The 27,777-nt window shown below is 40.9% G+C and overlaps 1 protein-coding gene across 3 annotated transcripts; it reads right to left on the bottom strand.

Annotated features, from left to right (window-relative positions):
- Positions 1-1,384: 1,384 nt before the first annotated feature.
- Positions 1,385-27,698, bottom strand: TDRD12 (tudor domain containing 12). Of its 3 annotated transcripts, none has more exons than XM_064671241.1 (31): positions 27,412-27,698; positions 26,015-26,064; positions 24,330-24,488; positions 23,923-24,056; positions 22,438-22,557; positions 21,650-21,705; positions 20,148-20,233; positions 19,021-19,222; positions 18,455-18,531; positions 18,238-18,296; positions 17,450-17,528; positions 16,601-16,711; positions 16,038-16,223; positions 15,246-15,399; positions 14,001-14,128; positions 13,091-13,279; positions 11,633-11,761; positions 11,138-11,255; positions 10,234-10,367; positions 9,921-10,141; positions 9,628-9,727; positions 7,906-8,093; positions 7,379-7,589; positions 6,746-6,838; positions 5,463-5,632; positions 3,904-4,016; positions 3,060-3,114; positions 2,420-2,533; positions 2,179-2,332; positions 2,019-2,085; positions 1,385-1,671 (listed from the first exon to the last, which is right to left on the bottom strand). In XM_064671241.1, the coding sequence occupies exons 1-31, from the start codon at positions 27,542-27,544 to the stop codon at positions 1,586-1,588; spliced, it is 3,876 nt and encodes a 1,291-aa protein (XP_064527311.1). In that variant the 5' UTR covers positions 27,545-27,698; the 3' UTR covers positions 1,385-1,585. The 3 variants fall into 3 exon arrangements, with proteins under 3 accessions (XP_064527311.1, XP_064527312.1, XP_064527313.1); XM_064671242.1 differs by having other exon boundaries at positions 17,450-17,510; XM_064671243.1 differs by lacking the exon at positions 27,412-27,698 and adding an exon at positions 27,235-27,294.
- Between the last annotated feature and the right edge of the window lie 79 nt (positions 27,699-27,777).

The raw sequence follows: 27,777 nt of genomic DNA, 5'->3' as shown, positions 1-27,777 counted from the left end.
GCTGCCGGTGGTCTCCGGCAGTTTTCCCCACCCTGTAGAACACCTGCAGTGGTTGCCCAGTTGGGTGGGATCCGATGGGGATCACCCTCAGGGCTGCGATCTGACCCAGGACTTTTAAGGGAAAACGCACGTTTTCCTGTGAACCACGAGAACCTCCGTGCAGGTGGAAAAGATCAGTGAGAGCTACAAAACAAATGCTTTCAAAAGCACAACGAACCAGCCTTATTTCCCCAAATTTTATAGCTCTTTGTGACCGCGCGTTCCAGCGCAAAGCAGCGCGCGGTCCCTCTGGAATTACTGCTGGAATTACTGCTGGCCAGGCCGGGCACTGACCACCGCCGGCAGCCGAGGCGGGTGCAGGCGGAGCATCCCCCGGGAGGAGCGGCCGCCCGCGTCCTCATCCCGGCCTCTGGCACAGGGACAGCGGCACAGGGAGCGGCCCAGGGGGCCCGCCCGGCAGGACGGGCTCGGCCGGGCCCGAGGGGCGGCAGCGGGGCCCGGGACGCGGCTCCGGGTCCGCCCAGGGGGCTGCGGCACCGGGCGGTGCCACAGGGCGGCGGCAGCGGCCCGAGCCGAACCCTGGCGCTCGGTGTGTGAAGGACAGCGGGAACAGGGAACGGGGAACAGGGAACAGCCCAACACAGCAGCTCCCACCCAGCACGGGATTAACCATTATCCCGTGCAGCCCTGGTCAACCACTGACCAGCGCGGAACTGGTACCAGCGTTACCGCGCCTTGGGGAAAAAGCCCTGCAGCTCCCGCCGTTGGCTATGGCCAGGATGGAAACTTGCTGATGGCCAAAGTCAATCATCTTGTGACCATACGAACAGCGGACCTGGGGGGTCTTTAAGCTCTCCAGGGTTGCAGCACCAGCACCTCCCTCGGAGCAGGACCTCTTTCGGATCTCACAACCCCTCAAGATGCTGCCTCGACTGTCACAGACACTGACCAAGCCTGGGCTTGAGGCCAGAACAATATTACTGGAATATACTGCTGTATTTTTTACACCGTTCTTTATAGACTGGCACTTTCAGCTGTTTAATAATGTATGGCTAAACCCAGCTTTGGCTTCCACTTCATGTAACAAAAACTAGAGGTAATTTACGTCCCTCAAATAACCCAGTGGATTAACATACCAGCAAAAACCAAATAATCACCTTGTATTTAGATACTGGACATGTCAAAGAAGAACAAAACAGGCAAAAGAAAACATCAGCTGCAGGGCTCTTTTTTCAAGTAGGTGATCTGACAGTTTTTTGTTTGCATCACAGTACAGAGGAAGACCAAAACACAGGTACATCAGCTTTTAAGTACTGCTGCAACAGGTACAGCTCTGCAAATACCTGTTCTCAGGTGACAGAATTAAAGCACAGCCATAGTCAGGTTCTGAGTGCATTAATATTTTTAATTAACAGTCACATCAACAATATTTTTAATTAACAATCACATCAACAATATTTTTAATTAACAATCACATCAACAATTACATTAACAATCAAATCAACAATTACCAATTACATTAACTGTTTAATTAAAAATTAACAATATAATTCTCATCAGAGGAGAAAGGAACTTCTCCTTCCAACTAATCATCACTTTCTGTATCACTGTATTCTGATGAGTCAAACCATTCCTCACTTCCAGCAGGAGGGAAAGTCTGTTTTCCAGTACCTAAAAGTAATTAACAAAGTGCAACATTCATAAACCAAGAAAAAACAAACTTCAGAACAAATATGTGGTAGTATTAAATGATCCTAACCTAGCAAAACACACTTTAGACTAGAAACTAGACCAAAATACTCAAAACTACTTCCAACTGCTTTTTGTCTGTGTGACAGAAAAATGCTCTGCTGCCTCGAGGTTGCTGTCAGAGAGCCTCTCACCTCTTTTCAGAGAATCTGAGCAATGTGACAAGTGTCACATCTCTGAAATAAATGAGTACTTCAGAAAAAGCTGATGCAAAACCGAGGATGCTCATCATTTTATATATTTTAAACACAGACTCATTCAGTCCTTACCAGCTGAAAAAGGGCTTTCCTCTTCAGACTCCTCCAAATGTTCAAAATCTAAAGACACGTGAATATTCTGTTGATAAAAACACTGTTTGAAATACCTGCTCTGAGGCACAACAAATGTGTTCAAAACATTCAATAACTCACAAATGAATTTTCACTTCACCTTTTTCTTCAGTAATTTGCACCATGCTCCTTGTTTTTCTTTTGCCAGAACAATCACAGCCTCTGTATCCTTAATCACACATGTGGACTTCTCTGCAAATACAGACTCTTGCAACTCCAGATCAGCCAAATAAAGTTTTTCTCCTGACCTAGCACTGCGATATACAAAAAGTTTAAAAAATTAAATGCAAAAAGTGATCATAAAACACTTTGTTGGTTATACTTAAGTTCCTGAAACCTACCTGAAAACCACCTTCTCTTTAGAGAACTCACATTTAGTGTCAGCTGCATTTGGTATTTTTACCTTCAGTGTAACAGTCTTGTTATCTTGAAACCACTTGATTTCTGGATGATAGCTGAAAGAAAGGTAGTTCACTGGGATTATTTTTCAAAACAGAAAACCACTGAGGTCCAACCAGGCTGTCTCACACACAGCCAGAGTTTTCCCATGAAGTCCCACAAACTCAGCCAAGTGTCCCCATCTGCAGGGGCACTGACACCAGCAGCAGTGCCAGGCAAGCAGGTGACAGGGTACCACTCAAGCTTCCTACAGAAGCACCACAGTCCCAAGTCTTTGGAAGAGCAAACTGACTAATTCAAGTGGGGAGACACACTGTTGTTTGAGTCTAAAAGGATCACACCTGCTCACTTCAGGATGACATCACGGTCTGGTCTTGAAACGCCAAAGGAAAAGCTAACTGTGGTTCTTGTAGCTTACTGAAGAGTTCTTCTCATGTGTTCTGCAGCAAATACTGTGGTATGTGCTAGCAAGACCAATCTCTGACACACAAAAGAAACTTCTCAGCTGACTACAGACACAAATACAACCCTGTCTGGCAGTTCATATAAAAGCAAAATGGGAACAAATCACTATTTTCTTACCATTTATGCTGACGAAGCATAGAGTCTTCTGCTTCCTCTGTTTGAGCTACATCATCTGAAAAGACAACATCCAGAAACATCTCTTATACCTATACTATAGAAACATGTATTTGCAGAATACCCCAGTACCATCATAAAAATAACTTGCTAGCAATGAAATTACTACTGCAAGACTGTTTGTGGCCTTTATATTGGGTACTTCCTATCCTGAATGATTTCATAAAGTTAATAATTAACTGAAAATTTTAACTAACAAGATTATTATAGCTGCTGTAAGAAAATAAAAATAAAAAAAACCCCACCAAACACACAGTTTTCCAGGTCAGGTAAAAGTTTATTGCAGTTTCAAGACATTGTTTACTTGAAACCTGAAACATGCCATTTTGGGAACTGATGGGGACTTTCAGGGATGAAACAACTCACAGTGGTGTCACCACCACAGTTGTAAACACAGCATTAATGTGACTCTACCACACCAGGGGAAAAAAGCCTTCTATGATAAGCAGTCTCGGATCTCACTTGACTTTGTCTGCTGCAACTTTTTCATCTCTCAGCTTTCCCTGCTCCAGACTCATGTGCCAGCTGCTGGCAGGTAATCCTGTGTCCCCCTGCTATGCCTAAACACTTCTAAGCCTCTAGTGACTGAATACCACATCCTTCAGATTAGATTAAAAAGAAATGGGGGGAGGAGGGAAGAGCTATTTTCTGCCACCTCAAATCTCAGGAAAAAAAAAAAAAACCTCCTAGAGAACAACACTGTTATTCAAGCTGATATTTCCACAGATTTTAAGCACCAAGTTTGAATTCAAGTTTGAAAACCACAGGAAATTATGAGAAGGTTTACCATGTGGATAACTCCCAGAAGGATTACAGTTTTCAGGAGAAGCTTCTTCTATTGACATATCCTGTGGACTGGATGCCTTCTCTTCTACATAAGCTGTGCCCTCCTTTATGCTTCTGAACATAGGAAAACAATGTTTTAAAAGAAAACCACAAATGATACCCAGTGAACTTCACCTTAGAGAAGCTCTCTGAGTCCCCCTTACTTTACTTGTAGCTTACTAACAAAGCCTGCAATAAGTTCTGAACGTTTCAACAGTAGTATCAGCTTAGTGAATCTGTAAAAAGTGATCCAAGCAGTTGCATTAAACATATCTGAGATGGAGCCATGGCACACAGCACCACAGTAAAGTTGGCTGGTCTCTGGCATTACATGCTTAGGTGACCATGTGGAGGTTCCCAACCTTCCTCTCCTGTTCACTAACAGCATGAAAGGAGAAATGAATGCAAAAAGGTTGTGCCTGGAGGTAGCAAAAATCTCACAGCCTGAGAGTCCTCTGTAAGGAATAAAACCTGAAAAAAAAAGCCTTCCAAGCATCAGCAGTGCAAACACTGTTCTCATACACCAAGTCTGAACAAGAATGGGAAAAGTCAAATCCTTTGGTTAAGATTAAAATCCGGCACAGTTCTAGAGAGGAATTCAAGAGCCTCAATCTAAGATGGAAATGGAGTATGACTGGGGTCAGGGTTCCTCCTCTTGCTGATCAGTAAAGTCACAGAAACAACAGCCTAAATGAACTTGCTCAACCCTGAGAGAGCACAGCCTGTGCTGGTATTACAGGACCTTTCTTGTTTACCCAGCAATAGCTACTCTGGAAGAAAGTAACTGAGATTTCTTTCTTCCTTATAAGTACTTTAAAACCCTTGGCTGGTCAGACAGAAGTACTGAAATTTATTTTCAATGACGGTCCCCCAGACTGAAGATTAAGTGGCTGCAGTGGGGGCCATGCAGGGGCCAGAACAAAAAGGCTACAGATATCTTGCTCATAAACATTTTACATCAAGGGCCTAAGAATCTGCAGTAGAGCAGAGTGAGATGTGCCCTCCCACCACACACTGTATTTACTCAGTTCTAGAAGTTTACAGGGCAAGGGAAAAAAAGTTCAGTGTTGCTTCTGCAGAACCCACCCTGCAGCCACACTCCTTAAATGTACAGCTCTAATAATTTCAAAGGAAACTGGTTACATTTTCCAGCTTGCACTCTGCAGTTGAACACACACACAGACAACATGCTCAACTGCTCTGACTCGTACTAGGTACTGACTGGTAAGCATTCAAACCAGCCACTGACCATAGTGAGTTAGAACAGAATCCATTATTTTCATCATTAACTCAACTGTCTGCATCAAATTCTAGTCTAGCGTTTTCTAGAGCTGGAATTTTCTTTCTCTTGTGGTTATGTGGCTAAAGAACAGTTAAAGGGAAGCAGACACATCACAAACACAATTGTTTCTATGTTTAAATGAAAATCACAGTATTAGTAACAAAAATGTTCAGTTAAAATGAAATAGTATTTTTTCCTCAGAAAAAGATATGCTGAAAAAAAAGTTTGTGGACACTTACAAGTCCTCCAAGTTCTCTGCATAATCTGACACTTGCACGTGCCTGCACAGCTTCTGAATTTCTGCCAGATGTTCTGGATTGTCAGTTCCCAGACCGGTGGACAGAATCTCAGATCGAATGTTGTACTCATTGATCCACACCTTGACACTGGAAAGGTTGGAAACCCTGACCTTGAATTACACAACACAACAAACAGAAACCACAGTTCTTAAATGGTCTCAACTCCAACTCAAAGATGCCCTTTAAGTCAAACTTCAAGTATGGCCCTACTGACTTACACCTGTAAGCAATTTGTTTTCTCTGATTTTCACACAGGAACCCACCCGTGTTTAACTGTTTTTCAAGTATCATCATCTTTTTCATTGTGACTATGGCTCAAGTACCTGGCAGTGTGTCCTGTCTAACAGAACCAGAGGGGCAATGAAGTAAACAGTCCCAGCCCTGATCATGTAAGTGACAGCAAAAATACACATCACATAGTTAGAGTAACTGTGAGTCCCAAAGAGGAAACTGCTGGGGAAAGGAGGGTGAGGGGCACAGTAAGAAAAACTGTGAAGAAAAACCAAAGCCTCGAAATTGGTGAAAGGTTGAGAAACACCATATGAAAAGAAGCTACTAAAAAGAATGGCTTCCAGATCTTCTTCCACTCAATTTTTCAGCTGACTCACTCCACAAGACCAAGTCACCTGCTGGATGTTAACATATGTGAAACTGTAAAACAAGAAAAATTCAAGAAGAAGAGCAGCCATTCTTCCTATTTTGGACAAGAAAATGAAGGAGAAAAGCTTCAGTATTTTTTAATTTGCAAAAAAATTTACACTAGACAGCAAAGTAGTGCAAGCACTGTAAGAGACAGCAGACTCAGAAATGTAAACAGAATAAATTAAATCTAGTTCAAGAGCTCTTGGGTATCAGGAAACCATCTTGGAGCATCCAAGTTTCATTCTTCCAGGGGGATGTGTGATGAACTGCAGAACTGATTTTACACGACAAACTCCTGAAAACTAGTACTGCCAAAATACACTTTTGTTACTAACTTTGTGGAGTAGTCTTGGACCATGTCCAAATTGCTTCTAAGCACCTCCAGGGATGGAGACTCTACAACCCCTGAGCAACCTGTTCCAGTGCTCTGACACCATCACAGCAAATTAACCAGCATCACTATGTGAGTACCACACAGGATAAAATCACTACAGGAACAGACACAAGGAGAGAGAATAATGGGTGCTCTTGTAATGGAGTTAAGATACCAAGATTTCATAGTGCTGTCATTCTATACCTACCACTGGGTCAAGCCAAACTGTCTTTCCCAAGGTATGGACTACTTTTGCATGATGTAGTCTTCCTTTAATTTTGCGACAAATGGCATCAGTCACCTAAGAAAAAACAAGGTGTCATTGCACTTGGGATGTATCAATATCGACACAGCTTTACAGTTACTTTAACTATAAAACTCACTATAATGAAACAATCTTCTGAGCTTAACAATGAAAAGGGTATTCAATAAATTTTGAATAAACCAGTGGAATACTCCACCTTAATTGTAGGTTAGAATAGTATTAGCCTTTAAAGAATGAGCTTCCTCAATGAAAGAGCACTCAAACACAAGTCAGTTTACAGAAGCTACCCTTCTGCTGTTCCTCCCCCAGATTCAAAAGCAGCAGTAACCTGTTCTGGTAGAAACCATTTAAATCGCAGAGAAGAAAATCCCATGAATTTCACTGTATTATTTTGTAGGAAAACAAAAACGGAAACTGACTTCCTGGAATCTGGCCCATTGGCAGATATTTAGTGGTAATACTAATGAAGCAGGTACCTAAGTTTACAGTCTGTAACTGTTTCCTTGTAGAAAGTAACACAGAGAGAGAAGGCAAAGAACATAAAGGAAATAGCATGCAAAACCTGCTCAATATTACCTTTGGGTTCCATTCAGTTTCATTATCAATGGGTTTCACTCTACAAACTACAAATTCCACAGCCTGAGGTGGCAGACTCTGAAACCTTGCAGGTAAGTGAAGCAGCCGATCACTATTGACTTGACTTGTTCTGCCTTCATCTATATATTTAATTGTGACCTTAGGGACAAAATTTTCTTCCTCTTTTGCTGGAATGTCTACCACCTGAACCCTTCGTTTAGTAGGAAAAGAAACACAGAATTATTAGTCACGTAACCAGTCGCGAAAGGATTTTTTAATCTCTCCTTTTAAAAATGGCATTTTCACAGCACTGTAACTAGGGAAGGGGGGGAAGGATGTCATCCTGTTTGCCATTCAGCAAGTTAGAGAGTACGTGAGAGCTTTTGATAAGCATGATTTGAACAGCAGTGGGTTTTTTGCTCCTTTTGGGGATGGATTGACTTTTTTTTAACAGAGCAGTCAAATTTTTAAAAAGCTTTGTATAAAAACATGCACATGAATAAAGTAAAAAGTCAACAAAATTTTACCTGTGGCAAAGGGCTCCCTCACATAACCCATAAAATGCTGACTTCTCCACGGTGGTTACAGAAATCCTTTGTCCTGGTACCTTAAAATAATTCTGCATTTCTTCAGCAAGAATTGTGTATTGGTCCTTTTCTTTCTCCACTATTCGGCCAAAGTAGTTTGTTGCATGTACAATGTGGAGAGGCACAATCTGAAAGGATCAAACACATTAAGCAGAAAGGAGGGCTGGAGGATTCCTTAAATCAATGGAATGTAAGTCTTTATACCCAAGATCACCTACCTCTTTCCAGCCCCAAAAGGTGCCAGATGCTGCTGTACACACACATTTCAGAAGATGAGTTATTGTTAATCTTATTATTCTTAATCCTAAGTGCCTGTAGTCCAGTGGACAGGGATTTAAGGAGCAAGAACTGTTAGGTCTCAGCTGATGATATTCCACTTCAGTGAACACCAGTGAACCCTGCCAAGGTTACTCACCACTAGGGCATTCCACACCATTCCAACTCAACTCTAAGTGCTCTCCAGCCTGACAGGGAGTTTTAGAAGAACTGACTGCTCTTTTTGCACTAAAATGACTTAAATGAAAGACTACAGGTCTGTAGCTGTCAACACCTATGCATAAAGTGCTGGGTGATTCCATCCAAAAGGCCATGCCAGGCAGGAGTGCTGAGATGCAAGTGGGTATGTGAGGCCAGACAGGAAGGATGGCAGGGGCCAGAGGCAATTCCCCCTTACCAGAAACCCTAAAAAAAGTACCAGGTGCCTTTTTTTTTTTTTCCTTCCTAAAGGAAGGAAACATTACACCAGACTCCAAAGAAAAAAATGGATGACCCATTTGTGAGACAGACACCCAGGCTCTGGGGCCACAACCAGCAGAACTGAAAGAGGAAATGGAGGTGGCCACAAGTGCTGCTGTGAGAGCACCTCAGGTAAAGTTTCTAAGGGAGCTGGAGACACAAACTGCTGCTGGGATGTGAAGAACCACCATAGCAAAGTCACCCCAATAGCCATGAAGGTTTCCTGAATGTGGAACTATTAAAAAAAAAAAAAAGAACAACACTGTAGTGAAAGCACTCTGCAGCAAAAAGCACCAAAGCACTGACATTTAGTAGGAAATAACTGAACAGTTCTATTTAGAAGAGAGGAGCTGTATACCCTTCCTGTGGGTACTGCAAATGAGTACACAAGTTTCAAATTCCAAGGCCAGAAAATGCTTAGTTTTCATCAAGTTCGCATGAGCACGTCAGTTAAGAAAAAATCCTCACTTCCAACAACACATCTGTCACCCTCCACTTCAACTCCCCTTCACTCCCAAAGATTACTTAGTGTTTCCTCTACAAGAACTGTAACTTAAGTTTCTGTAAGCCTTCATCTTTGTTAATTTTAGTATAAGGTCTTAAATTATAAAGGGAAAGAATAAACAGAGTACAAGTCCTCTTCCCATGGAATGTGAATCTTCAAAGCAGAAGAAAAATCTAAGGTAAACTCAATCACCTGCAAAACAGTTTCAAGTTCAAGCTAAGGACACAAGGAAAATCTGGCACACATATTTAGGCAAAGGAGAGGGGGGAAAAACTAAAAAACAACAAACAGCCAAGACAAATGGTGTACATACTGCAATAAAATTAATGGAATACAAAAAAAAAAAAAAAGAAGTAACATGCTAAGTAGCTGTTTAAGACTTGTCCTCTTGGTACCCAAAACCAAGGAAAACTCTAACTTACCATCACACGTTCAGGTGTTTTTATCATTTCATCTGGGATATTCTGGGCCATGTCTATTGATACATTAATTTGATGCCGATCTGGACATGCTGTTCTATTCCTACATTAAAAAACACCACAGGTTTAGAAAAAAAAGCTCTTTGTTTTCAGTTGTAAACCATTTTTACTTGACTTGCAACAGGCAACATGGGAAAAAAAAAAAATAAATCATGAGCAAAGCCTGTTTCAGATAAATTCATCAAGGAATCAGAAGCAGTCATCATTCAGGGCACAAAAACCTGACATCTCCTTACTTGCAAATCCCAAATGTTTTAAGAGAGGCACACAGGGGCCTTGAAAATTTTTCATCTTCTTCAGATTCCATCACCCTGGCAGCCAAATCATGCAGCTGTTGTGGAATTTCAGCTTCTGCACGTTTCAAATAGCTCAGAATCTCAGGTGCATGACGTGGACTGTTCTCTGTCAGCAGAATGACTGATTTGGCATTTGTGTGTTCCTGATATACAGAAGAACCCTAAAAACCATAAAAAAATGTTTTTGAAAGCTTTTGTGTATCCACCACTAATAATCCAATGTGGCATTAACCCACTAAAGGTTTACTCAAACCTTTCTCACAGTGCAGAAGTTGTCACTCATGCTCTGTAGACGCTGGCTAAAGATTCTTAGAGAAGGGAAACTGAAATGGATCACACAAGTTGCATCTGTAATTCCCAAGGGCTCCAGGTAGTCATCTGTTAAAACTAAAACACATTTCACACAGACATGTAAACTTCAGATATGAGAAGTACCACATCACGTGAATAATGGCTGATTTCCTTCTCCCCTTCCACTGACTGGAAAATGAAGAAAAAGGTCTTTTCCCAATATACTTCCATAAGGCTTTATATTTCTCCAGTCAATAAATTCCATCAGCATATGGCAGACACACCATTTCTTGCCAAGCTCTAGTAATCTGGCATAATTCTGCATCTCCTGTCAGCATCACAGAATACACAGAACTGAGAACAGCCAAGTACTTCACAGGAGTGAGACACAACACACTTGAAATACTGTAGGAATGCCTACAGCTCAGTATGAACCTACAAAGTAAAGAGAAGTCCATTTTCTTGCTTTCAGTGTATAAAATGGAAAAAAATTCAGTTTGAAAATGGATAAAAGCCTTTGTTACTGCAAAAAAACTGCAAAGAAAATTCTACTGAAACTTACGGAAAATTATTACAATATGTCTTTTTTTCAGACTTAAAATCTCCTCTGTGGCAGAGACAACTGTGAAATAATGGTAATTCTTTGAAAACACTGGAAATTATTAACTAATGCAGGGACAACAGTAACAGGGAAAAAGAAAACAAGAAACACCAGCTGTAGCACTAAGAAGTAAACGGACAATTGGAAAGAGTTCACAGGGATCTGCTCCTGTGGAAGTGATGAGAGAACCCAGTGTAAGTACTTAGTGTAGATCTTAACTCAGCATGAAGACATAACCCCAACTAGACAGAGAGAGAATCCTCACCCAACACAACAGGAGTGCCAGAACTGCGCATTTTTCTCCACTTCTCTGAAACACAACTGACATTACACTTGCTCTCTTTATGTTTCTTCAAGGTAACTATTGAGTTGCTCTTCAGTGCCTGGATGACAAAGTGAAAAGTTACACATTTCTCCAATGCAGCAGTCTCTAATCAACTCTAATATAAAGTACTGTCTCTTACTAGAATCCAGCACACTTCAGATACTGCAAAGACACACATGGAAAGAATTAATGAAATTTAGGTTCCTTATATGAAAAAAAAATATAATACGGCAATTAAGCTCCTTAATTTACATATAAAAAGAAAACGAAAATCTCAGGTTCCCATGGATTAATAGATTAGACAGATTTTTAGCAGGAATAATTAAATTCCAAATTCACACTCCTCCTTTATTCTCAGAAGTCAAGGTATTTTTGTTTAACTTCACTATTAAAAAAACCCCCTACTTATCTATTTAAGTTTAAATACCTTCTTACCTTATAAATCATCTCTACTTCATTTACTGAGTCAGTGAATATCAGCACCTTCTGAAGATTTTCGTGGGTAAAATCCAGTATTTTGAGTGATTCAGCAATTTTGCTGCTGTTCATGCAAGGCTGCACGACCTAGAGACAGAATAAAACAGAGGGCTGGTAATTCATGTAACCCATACATATTTTACTATATAATTCTTCTTTTTAATAACCACTAAGCTTTACTCTATAATGCTAAAGAGAATGTAGTACATGGCAGCTCTGGTAACTGGGAGGTCTTCTGTTGAGCCTACAGGAGATACAACTCTCAGAATGCATGCACTCAGGACAGCTTCCAGAAGCATAATTAAAATCCATCACATCATCAAAATCCCACACTAAGGTTTTACATCAATTTGAACTGATTTACTAATTTGAGTTTGGAATTTTCAAGCACCACTACAAACAGAAAAGGAGGGAAAGATGGGGCAAGATTATTTACTAGAGCAGTGACAGGACAAGGGGGAATGGCTTCAAATTGAAAGAGAATAGGGTTAGATTGGATATTAGGGAGAAACTCTTCCCTGTGAGGGTAGTGAGGCCCTGGCACAGGTTGCCCAGAGAAGCTGCGGGTGCCCCATCCCTGGAAGTGTCCAAGGTCAGGTTGGACAGGGCTTGGAGCAACCTGGGCTGGTGGAAGGTGTCCCTGCCCATGGCAGGGGGTGGAATGAGATGATCTTCAAAGTCCCAACTCAAATCCTTCTATGATTCTACAAAAAGCTTCACACTCCCAAAGCATTAAGAGTATTGCAGTGGTGCAGAATAACTAATGCATCCACACACCAACATATTTTGTTCTGCTGAATCATTAAGACTTCACACAAAACCCCATGGTGTTTCAGTTTCCTGTCACGCTCGAGAATGTCTAGTCTTGGAGATTTCCCAACATTTTAAATCCCCAAACTATTCCATTTTAAGACACAGAAAAATTCAAATTACACTTAAACTATTTTGTGTTATCCTTAAGGGCTACACCACACTGACTGGAAATTAGGTGAGAAGACACCTAAGAACATATAATAGGCTTTCTGGAAATTTCAGGTCAGAAGTTCAGTACTGTGTGGCACAGAGCAACAACACAAGTATTTTACTATGTCTGCCTTGGCACAGCTTACCTGGTAGTTCTGCCACTCACAGTTAACAACTGCAAAAACATTCTGATAACACTCTGGTCACAAATTATACTGTTTGCAAATACTTCTCATCAAATTCAGACTCATTTGCACTAACCATGAAATATTCAAGGGACTATCTTCACCTTAGTCCTACAAGGAAGGTAAGAGACCTTCAGCTCATTCAGTGAGTCCCTCACACAGGACTTGAACAGTTCACACGTGGGAGGTGCACCCACAGCACCACCTGCTTCTGACAAACCATCCGCAGCCACACGGACAAGCAGGGACATCATTCCCCAATTTTTACCTGTTGCACATTCCCACAGATGGCAGCTTCTTCGACAGCTGTTATCATAACGTAAGGATCGTTCATGAACTCCTCCACCAGGGCTGGGATGTGTTTGTTCCACTGAGTTCCCACAGCAATGATCTGATGTGCTGGATTCCCCCGCGCTCGAGCAGCGGCCTTCTTGTAACGATCCAATATAGTAAACACCTACAAAGAAAAAAGGGGCTTTCTCTCCTCTCATCCTATTCCAGGGAGCATGTGACAGCATGGAAAAGCAACACCGAGCACACTGGATTTTCCAGCCACAAAACCACTACCACAGCAAACCACAAATTTCACATCCCAAAAGGAATTGTTTGCTATGTACACTTTTACCCTATTCTTCAAATGACTTCTGAAGGAAGACAAGTGACATGACAGCATGAAGTAACAGCATGTGCACGTATACAGGACTGTAATGCAGGATTCTGTCCAAAGACGGAAACCTCAGGAAAAGGATCTGTTCAAATCTGCAAAGTACTAAGGCTAGACAAAAAGCCCAGAGGCAGTCAGCAAAAACTAGGAGGTAACCAGAAGACAAACCCAACCTGCCAATACAGTAATTTACAAATAAAAAGAAAAAAGAAGGGGTGCACCATAAAATCATTTATAAAAAAAACCAAAAATCATTAAGACAGAATGAATCTGTTCCTGATGACACTACCTTAAATAAATGCAAGCAGTCCAGCTGTGGAACATCAGGATGACCAAGAGCTTTGATTCAAGTAAAAAAACCCAACCAAACAAAAACCCACCTAACAGGGAAAGTCAGATTTAATATATCAGAGCTCACATCTTCCAGTGTTTTTTCCCCCCTCAGTATGTGCCACTGTTTCAGACGTGCACAACTGGAACAGCATTTTACCAGCTTACTGTATTACAACATTACCTGTTCAGTAGTGTCAGAGAACAGCACCTCAATCTCATCAAGAACAAGATGGCAAAGTCTACACAATAACCAGCTCTTGTGTTCCATCAGTCTCAGAAGGCTGTCTGGTGTAGTCACTATTACTTCACCTACCAGTCAGAAAAAAAGACTGAACATTAACTTACATCTTGAAATAATATTAAGACACCAAAGAACACAGCAGCTTTCTTAAAAAGGCCACATTTGAATTTCAGATGCAACATCTTGAAGCTAAGGAGTTTTCTGTTGTTTGGTTTGGGGTTTTGTTTTTTGTTTGTTTGTTTGTTTTGTTTGTTTGTTTGTTTTTTGTTTTTCTGTTGTTGTTTTTTAAATAGAGAATACTCAATTCCATTTTCTGACTTCTGGTCAACAGTTCTTTTAAGTTTCCTTGTATTTTTCTACCCCTGCATGTCTTCCAAGACCTGAGCGGGCAAAGCTCTGAGATTTTGGAATCCAGTGAAATGTCTGAAGGTTAACAAGTTCACAAAGCAGGATGCCATTTTTTTTCCAATAAGGTACTGAAAGTAGATATAACAACTTCAGAACCAAACAGTCAGAAGGGAAATAATGAAATATGTGCAAGGACAACTTTAGAAAAGTTCAGTTTGAAAAGTGGAATAAAGCACACACTGTAGCTTAGGTATCTACACGCATATGTGTGCATGGGTACCTATATATATATATATAAATAAAACCACACCAATCCTCATCAGTGCAAATACACCAACAGCTCTACTACTAAAAGATCTGGATTCATCCAGCAGGCTCAAACTTGAATGATGGATGAAAGAACACAAACTGCTGAAATGGAAAGTCTTACATATAGTTTTATCCATGGTTCTTGTTCCCTTGGCAAAAAAAGCCACTTTTGAAAATGCAATTAACAACCAAGGCTTAACAAAGGGACCAAACTAGATTAATAAACTGAATTGTTCTAACTACATACACTTAAGCAGGGCAAGTCTCCCTTCAGCTTTTTTATTACTTCTGTGCTGTTTCTCCACGGAGCACCCTCTGCATACTACTGAGATATATGCACAAAGTACTGAGCATTTATTGCATTACAAGTTGTAAACCACTATTTAAACAAACAAACAAACAAAACCCCCTTCACTTTACGGAACCAAAAACTTAAGAAGCAGAAACTGCTTCTTTCACATGTTCCTGCAATTAAGGCAGCCCACACTGCCTTCCAAGCACAACTAGGATGACAGAAAGTATTCTTACAGCCTCGGGTTTCCACGTGGCTGGCTGCTTCCTTGTTCTGCCCAAGGATTATCAACATTGGATGAAGGTCTCTGCAGCCTTTCTGGTACGTTTTCAGTAGGTCAAAAACAAGTTGTGCCTTCTTCCATCCAGGACATACAATAAGTGCTAATGGCTAAATACACAGGTACAAAAAAATTTGACACCACAGTACTAGACAAAAGTAAAGAACCTTTAAGAACTGTACTATTTCAGGATTTAGGGCAAAGCCACAATCTACAACACAGCCTTTAAGTACTTCAAAACTGAGGCTTTCAGTACTATAGCACCTCCTCAATGCACATGTTACAGACCCAAAGGGATGCATGCAACAGTAAAAGGTCCAAAAATTTAACAGAAGCAGGAGCATCTTGTCCTACTTGTTTTACTGGGCCACTTTCAGAGGTCCCTTACAAACTCAACAATTCCGTTTCTGTGATTTAATCAAGTTAGAAAATTAATTATAGTATTTAAAACAGCTAATACCCATTTTAATTTAATGATTACATACCACTCCTGTAGAAACAAAGCTTCATCACAAACTGAAGTGCCAGGACATGAACCACTTGTTAGGGATTACTTGATAAATAAGTCTGGGACTCCCCCATTCACACAGCCCAGCTCTGTAAGCCTCTAAGCAGAGGCCTTATGGACACTGGCAGGTATCATGAAGATACACTGAGATCACATTCCAAACATTCACTGGTTTTCTGATCACTGTTCTACAGTTGCACTTTCCAGGAGTAACAGGTTTCTGTTCTAGTATATACATACTCCACTCCTGTGTGGCGAGGCTTGGTAGGGACTTTTAATCTGCAAAAATGTAAGAACTGGTGGAATATATAACAGAGGATCATTTCCCTGGTGGGAGATGGCAACAACATCATATCCCCAGGCTGCTGGCGGCCAACAGTAAGACTCTGTGAAGTTAGGGCCTGAAAATTTGTTCTGAGCAAGTTCCTGCAGAAAAAGAAATTAAAGAGTTCCACATGAAAACCGTGTGCTTAAACACCAACAAAACATGACAAAACATAACACCAAGTGACTTAAAAGCTTTTGACCCACTACAGACTACATGTCCTTAGCAGGTAACACGAAAAAAGTTCTTCTGGGCTGAGTTGTTAAATTCATTAAAATTCAAATCCCAGGACTTGTACCAGTGGTTGATATACCAGAAGAAATGTGTACAATTCTTACAGCATCTCTCTGAAGCTTCAACCACATGAACAACCTCCTCAAACAATCTGGGGTATTACTGTAGTATTTTGTATATAAAGTTAAGGTATGATGCTTGTCTTAAAAAGATAATCAGTGTAACATCATGACATTAGCATTACCTTTTTCAGACCATCAGAAAGTGGTGCTGTTTTCAAAACTGATGATGGCTCAATTCTCTTGTTAAGGAATACGAAGTTTTTTTCTTCCCCAAGATTTTGAAAACTCTGAAACTAATGACAAATAGATGACAAAGGCAATACTTAACAAAAGGGGTTTAGCTTACATTCAACTCAAAAGCACTCTCTGTATTTAAGAAACAGTATTTTGATGAAAATGAGTCACATAAAATTGTAAATACACCTTAAATATGATTCATGCATATTGATACGTTACACAGACCAATGACAAGACAAATACTCATTATTACTAGCACTTAAAGAAAGGTTTTTCAAGAAGGTCTTAACACAACCATGTTAAACCCCTCAAGAGCAGCAGTAGATGTTCTGTGTACAGTTGGCAGGAGGCTCCACCCCTGAGGCAACGAGCAGCACCAGGCAGGGACTGCAGGCACAACACAGATGGAAATTTCTCTCTGTTGCTCTTTCCCTTTGTTCCCTTCCCACTTCTTTGCTCCAGTGTGGGTCCTCTACAGACTGCAGTCCCTTCAGGATCACCTGCATGGAGCTCCCCCTACTCCTCTGACCTTGGCATTACCTCTGTTTCTCATCTTTCTCTTCTCTTGTTCCCTCCCCTGTGTTTTTTTTGCCCTGTCCTTCATTCACAGAGGGTCCCCAGCCTGGCTGGCTGGCTCAGCTTTGGCCTGCCCTGGGTTTTGTTACCAACGCAGCTGCCACCAGCCCCTGACCTCCTCCCACCCCTGCAGCACCCCTCCCACCCCTCCACCCAACACTACCAAAACCAAAACATCTGCACAAGAGAAGTTAAATGAAAGATGATGCTTGAAATACCTGCTGGCCATTTTCACCCCTGTGTGTCTGAAGGGAATTGGAACTTAACAACTGCGGAAGCCTGAGAAACACACGAGCACTAAATCCAACATAAATGCAAAAGCAAAACGTCATTTATAAATACCACCATTTCCAAAATGTCACGAAGCAACACAAAGTATTTCTGATGTATTATCTACGCCAATGAGAAAAACCCTTGAACATGGAAGAAATCAAAAATCACCCCTTTGAAAAAAAAAAAAGTGAAAATAATCCTACAGAACTTTGAACAAAGATAATCGGTAGGTTCCTTGACTTTAGAAGAAAAATAAACTGGACTGCAGGAAAAAGGTTTCTTAAAAGTTTCAAAACATGAAACAACTGATCTTTACATCAGTTAGAAACTGAGATAGAAAACACTCCTGGGGCTTATCACATATGCATCAACTGACATACAGCACATTAAAAGTATTGCACAAGTAAGTTCATAGTCATATTTCATTAAGTTTTAAAACTTTATAACTCACACTAAGAACAAAATAAAGCAAGTTAACACATTCAGTGTGCAGAAAAATACTTCCCCATCATATCCTTGTTGTTAAGCTACTGATTAGAAAGAACTGCTATTTTTCTTGTAGTCTGGGTAACCATCAGCAGCCTCAAACTCCCTCCTTCCCCACAAGATGTGTATGCACCTTCCCTTACACCCCCGCCCTTTAGCTGCCTAAGAGCAGTAACTGGAAACAGACTACAGCTCCCAATTATCTGATTACATAATCACTTAAAATATTTAACATGCTGCACCATACCTGTCCATTTGAAGTGCTTTACTTTCCTTCAAAGGCAAACCTCGAGTTGCTTTGCCCATCTAGCAAGGAAACACATTTGAACACTAAAATACTGTCCAAAAGCAACATTTAAAATACAGATCCGTGTTATACTGGATGACTACGGTCTTCCTAATCCGACCCACGTATGTTTAATTTAGTTTGTATTTCACGATTTAATACAAAATGTAATACTTACGGGCACAGTATTTTCATTTACAGCTCTGCTTGACCTTTGGGATGTCTCTTCAAGAGCAGAAGTAAAACCAGCAAGACCTAGAAAGGTAGAGTAAAAAATGCAGATGCACATTTTTGATTATCTGAACACATAAAAAGCCAGTATTTTTATTTACAGTGGGTTGCCACCGACTTGTTTAGTTGCTTGTATCATTTCCTAATGGCAAAAACAACAAATAGTTGTCTTTATGTGAAGATAACTACACAGGTGAACTGAGTGAAGAAGGGGAGGGGATGGAAGGTTCCATACTTTTATAAAGAAAGGCATGAATCACAATGACACAAGTCATTGTAAACATTCCTTTCAGAAGTAACTCAGCTCAAATAAATCCCCCCAAATTCCAAACAACCCAGTAATGCATCACTGATCAATGCCACAAGTAGTATCAGTAACACCTAATGCTACTACCATATCAACAAGCACTTGTGTGATCATCTCAGCCTCCCTTTGCCTATACAGCACAAAAAGGGACTCAGACTGAGGCACAAGGTTCATGGCTGTATTGCTTCCCCACACACAGTTCCCACCTGTTTCAGGATGTGGTGATATCTTCTCCCCAAACGGCAGTTTTGGCCTAGGAACAAATGTAGGACCCACAAACTCCACTGGAACCCACTCAGCATTTAGTGATGCTCTGATGTCTGAATCACCTGCAGGACTCTCTGCATTCCCTTTAGGTTCCTCATAACGAGCAAAGTACTTTGCGACCAGATCATCATTAACACATATCTGTAAAACAACAAACTCTTTACTGATCACTGTCAGCAAGCAATAAGCTACACCCCTACATACTTGATTAGAATTTATCTGAAGCTTTAAATAACAGCAGTGATTTTATAAATTATAAAACAACTCAAACCAACCAACCAACCAGAACCCCAGACACAAGCAATACCAGTGAATGCTTTCTAAAGAATATTAACTCCAGAAAAGGAAAGTCAGTCCTATCTTCCTGTATGTTTTTTCAATGGGTGTTAATTAGTTGTGAGTTTCATGCTTCTGGCCAAAATTCTGTACTGAATTAACTTTTTCTATGAGCCCTTCAAATCTAAAAGAACTCCCTAATTCAGTCTAGCTGGTTTATTTCTGTTGGACTTAGCACACATCAAAATCTAGCAGAAATAAAGTAATATCAAGCTACAACTTCCTGTATCTACCATACAGCTGCTTAAGTCTGGCAGTAGCTGCAGCAGAGATTTGGCACAAGTTGCACATTTTAGCAAGTGGAACTAGATTGGGGTTTGTTTTTCCAAATCCTTGAGGACTCAGTTGTATACAAAAGCATGAACTTCCAGGTATTTTTAGAATATTACACAGCTGCCCTACTGAAACATCTTCAAATATGATACCACAAAAAGGTGACATCACAAGACGTGCACCAAATAATTCACACAGTTGTCCACTTGAAGTACTGGCTGGATTTCACTTGTCAGTAACTTCCAAAAAACGGTTCACATACAGGAAAATGCAATTTCTGCCTCTTGGAATTTCTCCAGAAGTCTACATCAAACAGAACTATAATAAACCTCTAATAAGTTGATGATTTAGCATCTACTGTATCTGATAGAAACTGCAAAACCCACAAGTCGTGCTTTTCAGTCTTAAACTAATAGCAAAGTGCATCAATAGGTTTGAATATATAAAAGCATCTTACTTTTTCATCTTTTACAGTCACGAAAAGGAAGACCTCAAACACATCATCTTCTAGTGCCTGCACCTTGGCTTTAACCTCAGTAGCCTCTAAATGTAGTAGTGAACACAAGAACAAGAAAAAAAGATTAAACCCTTAATCAAACTATCTTTATTTGTACTGTCCAAGACAGATAAAACCAGAAATCACAATTCAATGTGTAACTTATTCCTGCAGAGAAGCTAAAACAAACCTAATAATGTTTGCTTTATGTGAAATAAACAAGAAAGTTAACAATAAAAACTTTAAAAAGTTCCAAAAAGGAAGTTGCCCTTACTCTTTGAATGAGGATTGAGAGCTGCAACAGATTAATGACCTCTTGAGACAAACTGCTCTTAGTTCTACACTAAAGTCTTGGTTGATCTTTTAGACTCTGACAATCTGGAGCACCAGTGTGTGCTTTCCAACAGTGACATTTACTTTTTGTGAAAGAAGCTGTCTGTGCACATCTGTACAGCTTTGTTAAGCATTTCATTCAAGCAAACACAGACGATAAAAGTCCATTCCCAAATCCTGAAGCAGTTGCACCTACACTAATGATGGACTAGCAACTGAAACAAGTATGGATTACTACTTATGGGAAGTCTAGGAATATCTATTTTGTTATTGCTCCCTACTAACCTTTACTTTGCACAGTGATATTTTGATGTGTGTAAAGGGGGAGGGGAAGGAAATAGCAAGAAGTGCTATGCCTCGGTGTGTGAAATTATCAGCCTAAAGACCTTTTCTTGCTTTCATAACTCATCCCCTCCTTCCCAAATACCTTCTGTGTGGAGTTTGGTATATTGGTAAGTAAGGAGGGAGGCAATTTTTCAGGTAGAAGCAAGTAAGCCAGCACAAAGCCCCAGGAAACAGCTGCTTTTTTACTAAGACCAAAAGCTGTCTCATATCAGAAGGGAAAGCTTGATATGAAAAAAAAAAACAGGACAGCCAACTGCAACACCAAACATGGCAATGGACAAGAACAAACTGGATAACAATATGTGGAGCTCAATCTATTTGTTAACAACTGTTACAAAGATATTCCTCTCCTGAGCTGGTGTTTACATCCTTGCCAAAAAACAATGGAATGGGTGAACTCCTAAGCCAGGTGTTGCCACCTCTGTACAAACCACCACATGTGATGCTGATTCAGAGACTCACACTAAATACACAGAAAGGCTCCAATGTCCAAAGCAAACATTACATGAATGCCCCCTTATTTAGCCTGCCAGAGGGCCAGATACCATCTAGTCAACCACTAAAATTTATGCAGCCTGGAAGCCCACAGTACTCAAAATGCAGTTCCACAAACATCTGTGCCTTAGTCTATACAAAAAAACTTATGCAGCTCCTTTCTCTTTATGTTTAACATACAACATTCTTAAATATAATCAAGTATACATAAGTATAATAAACTTGTGTCTATACACAAGTACTATATTTCTCTAACACTTTTTTTCCCCCAAAATAGAAGCATTTTTTACCTTCGAGAAGGTCTTGAAAATACTGGACAGCAGCAGCATCCCATCTTCTGGCTGGTCTAGGAAAATAAACACAACAAGTTGTCCCACATCACCAAACATGAAAATGGTCATTTCAGAAAGAACTCTGTGCTTGTAAAGAAATTATTTTAAGTCATGCCAAATTTACAAAGTGCACCAACTACACATAAGCAGAATCTTACTACTTAGAACATTACTTCAGTCTTGGTAATATTGTTTCAGCTCACCAATAAAAGGAACTGAGCAAAATTACAGGATATTGCTTGGTCCAGGTAAGATGGCCTACATCCAACATAAAATATAATGGAATCACAGAATCATTTAGATTGGTAAAAAACACCAAGATCATTGAGTCCAACCATTAACTCAGTACTGCCAAGTCCAGCACTAACTTATGTCCTCAGGTACCACATCTACACATCTTTGAAATCCCTCCAGGGATGGTGAATTTGACACTGCCCTGGGCAGTCCCATCCAACATTTAACAATCCTTTCAGTGCTGAAGTTTTTCCTAAACCCAAGCTAAACCTTCACTGGTGCAACCTGAGGCCATTTCCTCTTGTCCTATCGCTTGTTACTCAAAAGCAGAGCCCGACCCCCACCTGGCTCCACCCTCTTGTCAGGGAGTTGTAGAGAGTTTTCCAAGTCTGATTTCCTGTGTTCTTCTTGAAATGTAATCCTTCCTAAAAAAAATTCTGCACTAAAAACTCCTCCTAGAAACCTTTCCTTAAAAATGTATGAATAGAATGTATTTATTAAACTCTACTTACCCTAATTTTGCAGTGTTTTCACAGAAGTCAAGATGCAACGTCACTGGCTTCGTGCAATACAGGCTACACTTCTTTGCTCTGTATGGGAGCTTTGAAAATACTCCCACTGGAACTCGAATGCTGAAAAACAGAAGGGGAAATTACCTCACTTTACAGGGCAGATTTTGTTCTCCAGAAGTCACTGGTCTCAGACACATCTTCCCGTTACCCTGTATCTGACAACACAGTTCTTCCAGGAATTTGGCTCCCACCCTGGAACCCCTGTCTTCCCTAAGAGAAGCGCCATCAGGACTGGGGAAGGGATTTATTTTGGATAGGAACGCACATCCTATTTACTTGGAATCTTTCTGATCTTTTGTCACTGCAGTTTCAAGTCTTCTTGATATTTATCTTATAAATATCTTCCTTTTTAACCCTCCCACTACCACATACACCACCTGGCACCGCATATTCCAGTTTGCAGATTTTAATTCTGTGCGAGAAACCAGGTATGCTTAACAAGAAAATTTAATACACACACAAATTTGCATTTGTACTCATTTTCCTAAAAAAGCATTTATTCTTTACAAATGTATCACCAGGGAGTTAATCTTACCCTTTACACTCGGTTTGGTTGGAGATTTTTAATAATCAGCAAGACATTGCATGCAGCAAGCTTTTAAGGTGCATGTATTTATCACTTTTGTTAATCTTTTAGTGTGTTATGAAAAAAGCAGTAAATTACACATTTATTTCTAACTGAATGTATTTTAAACTTGGGGCATTGTCATGTTGTTTCCCAACTCAGCAACAGTCAATTTAAAAACACTATTTAACTTAAGAATTATTTTTAAGTATTTTATATAAGCTTTAATTCTGTGGACTACTACGAAAACCAATTTGTTTAAGTTTCTTGTACTCTAAACTTTAAAACTAAGAGCTGGAATAGCTTTCTCTAGAACAGATTTTTCAAGATTTTAGGAATAGAAGGTTTCCTAATGGCTTTGTCAAAAACCTGGAACCTGTGGAAACTCTCAGTAAACAATCAGTAAACTGCAGTGGGAAAACCCCCACAGATTTCTGTTCAGATGTCAAAAGCTGTTATAGAAAGTGAACCCCTGCTTCCATATATGGTTTGTAACTGATTTTCACTGACCATAACTTTAAATTTTTTTTTAGTATAGACCCACTTACTAAGGGAGGAAAGAATATATAAATAGTGTTAACCAGCAGTCTTACATTTCAGCCATAACAAACTGACATTATTTCTATTTTGAATCTTTAAAAAAACAAAGCCTAAGATGGAAAGCATCTTTAAAAGTTCACAAAATAAGGACTGGTTTGCACCCACACTTGCAAGAGCCTATCACCCGGCTAGCAGCTTCTGTGGACCCAACCCACACCTCAATTCAAAGCCTTGTCACCCTGAACCTGAGTAAGTGTTAATAGCATCTGTATCCATTAACTAACAAGTATCTTACAGGGATAAAAAACTCTGACACATACTTGTCTGATTCAACCAAACTGTATCTGGCATAATCCACAAGGAAACATCTGAGCTGGTCATGAACCGCAACCTGGGCTGACTGAAAGACTGCCCTGCACCAGCAGTTGAGCTCCTCACTGAAAACCACATAAACCTGAGGAAGAAAGAGGACAACAGATTCCTGCAAACGGCCTGAATTACACTCAAAGGTCTTTCAGAGGCAAGAACATTTATTACACAGCCCTACATTTTCTTCGTAAAATGCAAGCATTGCAGCGTGTCCAATTATGAAGCTTACAGATGAGAATGAGAACACAAAACCCACAGAGATCCCATTATCCCCAAAAAAGCAAGCATCTGTCACTTCACCTCAAACCAATGCAAAGAACAGACTATTTCTACGTGCACGATACAGCAATGACTTTACCTGGCCGCTTTCTATCGCCTCTGGTTTTAATTTCTTCACATCTTTATGTTTGTCATAGAACTCAGTCATTTGAGCATTCAGGTTGCTGTATGCCACTTCATAGATTTGGCCTGGCACACATTCTTTCACAGCAAGCCAAAAGCAACTTGGATCTTCAATCTGGGGCAAGGGGTAGAGAACAAGTACTATTAACTCCTGCTAAAATGATAAGGTGCTTTTAAGAACATCTGAGCAGCAAATGTATGAACAAAACTTCATCTCTTGTGAGGCATCTTCAAAATCATGGTGACTGATACTGAGCATACAGAATGTTACCAAACAAACCATCTTTCACACTGTTAGTTCATGAGATTAATTCTCAGCTTCCAAGTTTCTTTAGCACTGCAACAAATGCCACATGAAGTCTGCAAGAGAGCAGCACTTTCTAAAAGCTGGTTAAACCAAACACTGGGCAAAGTGCAAAGACAAAGCTTTTTACTTCCTTATGAAGTCTTCAAGAGTTCATATAAAAACCTCAAAATATGTGATAAACCCCACCAGTGGGTACTTTTTCGTACTCAGAGTCTGCATGATGGCCAGTTTCTTTAAAATGGGGTGACAGCTTCCTGCCCAGCCTCTGTAAACCCTCATAGTCCAGTGTTCCAGCTGATCTGGGTCCACAGTTGTTGTGGGTTAATCTCAGCAGACAACAAAACCCCACACAGCTGCTCCCTCACTCACATCCCTGTGGCAGGATGGGCAGCCAATTAAGAGGATAAAAGTGAAAAACTCACAGGTTGATATAGTAACAGCTGACAAGGCAAAGCAAGAGCTGCACGTACAAGAAAAGCAAAATAAGGGCTGTGTTCACTGTTTCCCATGGGCAATCAGTTGCTTGGCCATTTCCAGGAAAACAGGGCTTCATCACTCACAGTGCTGACTTGGAAAGGCAAATTTGATGACCACAGACATCCCCCTTTCCTCCTCCTTCCCTGCAGCTTTTATTGCTGAGCACGACATCCTGTGGCAGGAAATATCCCTGGGGTCAGCTGTCCTGACTGTATTCTGTGTTTTCCACAACCTCCTGTGAAATTCAGTATAATCTAGACTACACTACATACTATTTAAGACTGTGTTGCACAACTATCTTAGATTTTAGCTGCATTCCTTTTTTTGGAAAGAAAGGTTAAAAAGTGGAAGAATGGTGAGGAGGATGGTAGGTTTGCTCAAGTGACCTTGCAGCTGGGAATACCAAGGCCTGAAGAATAACAGTGTGGGAAACCCATGCTGGAATATGGAAGTGAGTGTTTCCAAGGAGGAACATTATTCCCTTAAGTTTATCCTCTGTTTTGAGAAGTACAATTTCTGTGTAGAGACAACGTAGGTGTTTGGGAACACTTGGAGGCACTGTCAGGGATATGTTGAGCTCCCTGTTTAGGGAGAGAGATCACAGCTCAGAAATCATGAAAAGCACAGGGTAGATCATGGCATGGTGGTAAATGATATGCACACAGTTATTTTGTGAGGAAAATAAGAAAACAAAACCTAAAACAAATGACAAAACGTTTATAACCCATATTTGACCCCATACATACAAGGAGTACGGGTGAATGGACATACACAAGCACCTTGTTTGTAAATCTCACTTCCATAAAGTCACATGGAAATAAACATCAGTCCTCCACACTTTAAAAACACCAACATACCTTTAATACCACAACATCCACGTTTTTCCCGTGTGGCACATTCATCACTTCTGTAAAAGAACGGCAAACATCTGATTAACAGTTTTTAGAGCCACCATTTGTTTGGAAGTGTATCTAAAGAGGAGACACCTAAAAGCACCTATGGATTTTTACTACCTATGTCAGGAGTATTAATCTAGGCAACTTGTTAACATATTTCAAAGGGTTCAACCAGCCTTCTTAATGAGGTAGTATGCTAAAGTATAATTAAGATTTGCCATCTCTTCCATTCAAAGGCCAACAGACATAGGGCTGCTACAAGCTACTTACATGACCAAATGGACACCAGAGGGAAATATGTACGTGTTTTAAAAAAAAAAAAACAACCCACAGCCTAACACAAAAGAGGAGTCCCAAACCTAGGGATTACAACGGAATAATTAAACTACCTGCAGACTGAAGTAACTTGCATTTCGTTTTGGCACAGACCAACATACTGTGGTATCATCCCCGCAGTGCCTACCTTACGACCTAATTCCCCCTGGAAATAAGTACCTAATAAAATGTTTCAAGAAGGAAAATCAAGACATCGGCCTTCCAAAGCTATTGCTGAACAAGTCACACTAAGCAAGCAGCAACACAGCTGCCCCGCGGTCACAGCGAGCAACAGGCTCTGCTAAGACTGAGCACTAATTATTCCCAGTTTAACATGACAATGGAACAGCCCAAACTCTTTGGGAGGCTTTACTTAAGGTCATTCGACACAAGGCAAGCTCCTGAGTCCCACAGAGGTGTCTTAGCACTGCGCTATCACACACTCCAACAGTGAGATACACTGTGCTGCCCTAAGACATTTAAAATAGACCCCCTTTTTTTTTCCAGCAATAAAATGAGAGGGGCATAAATAACCTCAGCTAATGTCTCAGGTGGATTCGTGCAAGCACAGAAAACGGCCCAACAAAGCAGCGGGGACGAAGCACACACACAGAAAAGGCGAGCGCTCCCAACACACTCCCAGCAACATTCCCGCTTTGTTAGGAACTGAGCAAGAACACAACTATTTACTCGACCCCCCACCCACCGCGGACAGCAAGTTACCCTGTAAAAATGCAAGAACCACTTAACTCCCCACCACCCCCCGAGAGGCAGAAAGAGCCTCTCCGGCAACCCCGGTGCTCGCAGACCCTCCTGGAAAACACGAACCACCCGCTATCCCTCTGCTCCGTCTGAACACCGCTCACCGGGAGGCACTAACACGAGGAGCAGGGGAACATGTGACTGCTAAAACCCGAGCTTTTCCTCTTTATTCCGTCGACCCCCCGCCCCGACCCCCCCTTTCCACCCTATCCTGCCACAGTTCCGTGGTTTTCCCCGCGGGAACGATCCCGCTGAGCCTCAGTGCCCAGGCTCGCACGCACCGCCCTGCCGGCGCTCCCGGCGCTCCAAAGGAACCTTCCACGGGAACCTTCCAGAAACCTCTTCCCTCCGGAGCCTCCCGCCTCCAGAGCCACCCCCGCGCGGGGGCGGGCTCTGAGCTCCCAAATGGCGCATTCCCGGCTCCTTAAAGGCTTTGGAGGGGAAAATGGCACTTGACGGAAGTGAGACAGGACACGCTCGAGATGCTGCAGGAACGCTCGCAGCTCCACCCCACAGAGCAGGTGGAAGTCCAGCTTTTGGCTTTTCGATGTATACAAATTGGAAAACGAAATCCTTTTGATGGCAAACAACTTGAAAAAGAAAGTTCTACTGGAACCTGTGGGAAATTAATAAATTTTTAGAGTTTG

Source organism: Pseudopipra pipra, chromosome 14 (assembly GCF_036250125.1).
Source record: "Pseudopipra pipra isolate bDixPip1 chromosome 14, bDixPip1.hap1, whole genome shotgun sequence".
Lineage (NCBI taxonomy): Eukaryota > Metazoa > Chordata > Aves > Passeriformes > Pipridae > Pseudopipra > Pseudopipra pipra.
Note: the sequence above shows the minus strand (reverse complement) of the source record. Positions and strands in the feature narration are given on the sequence as shown.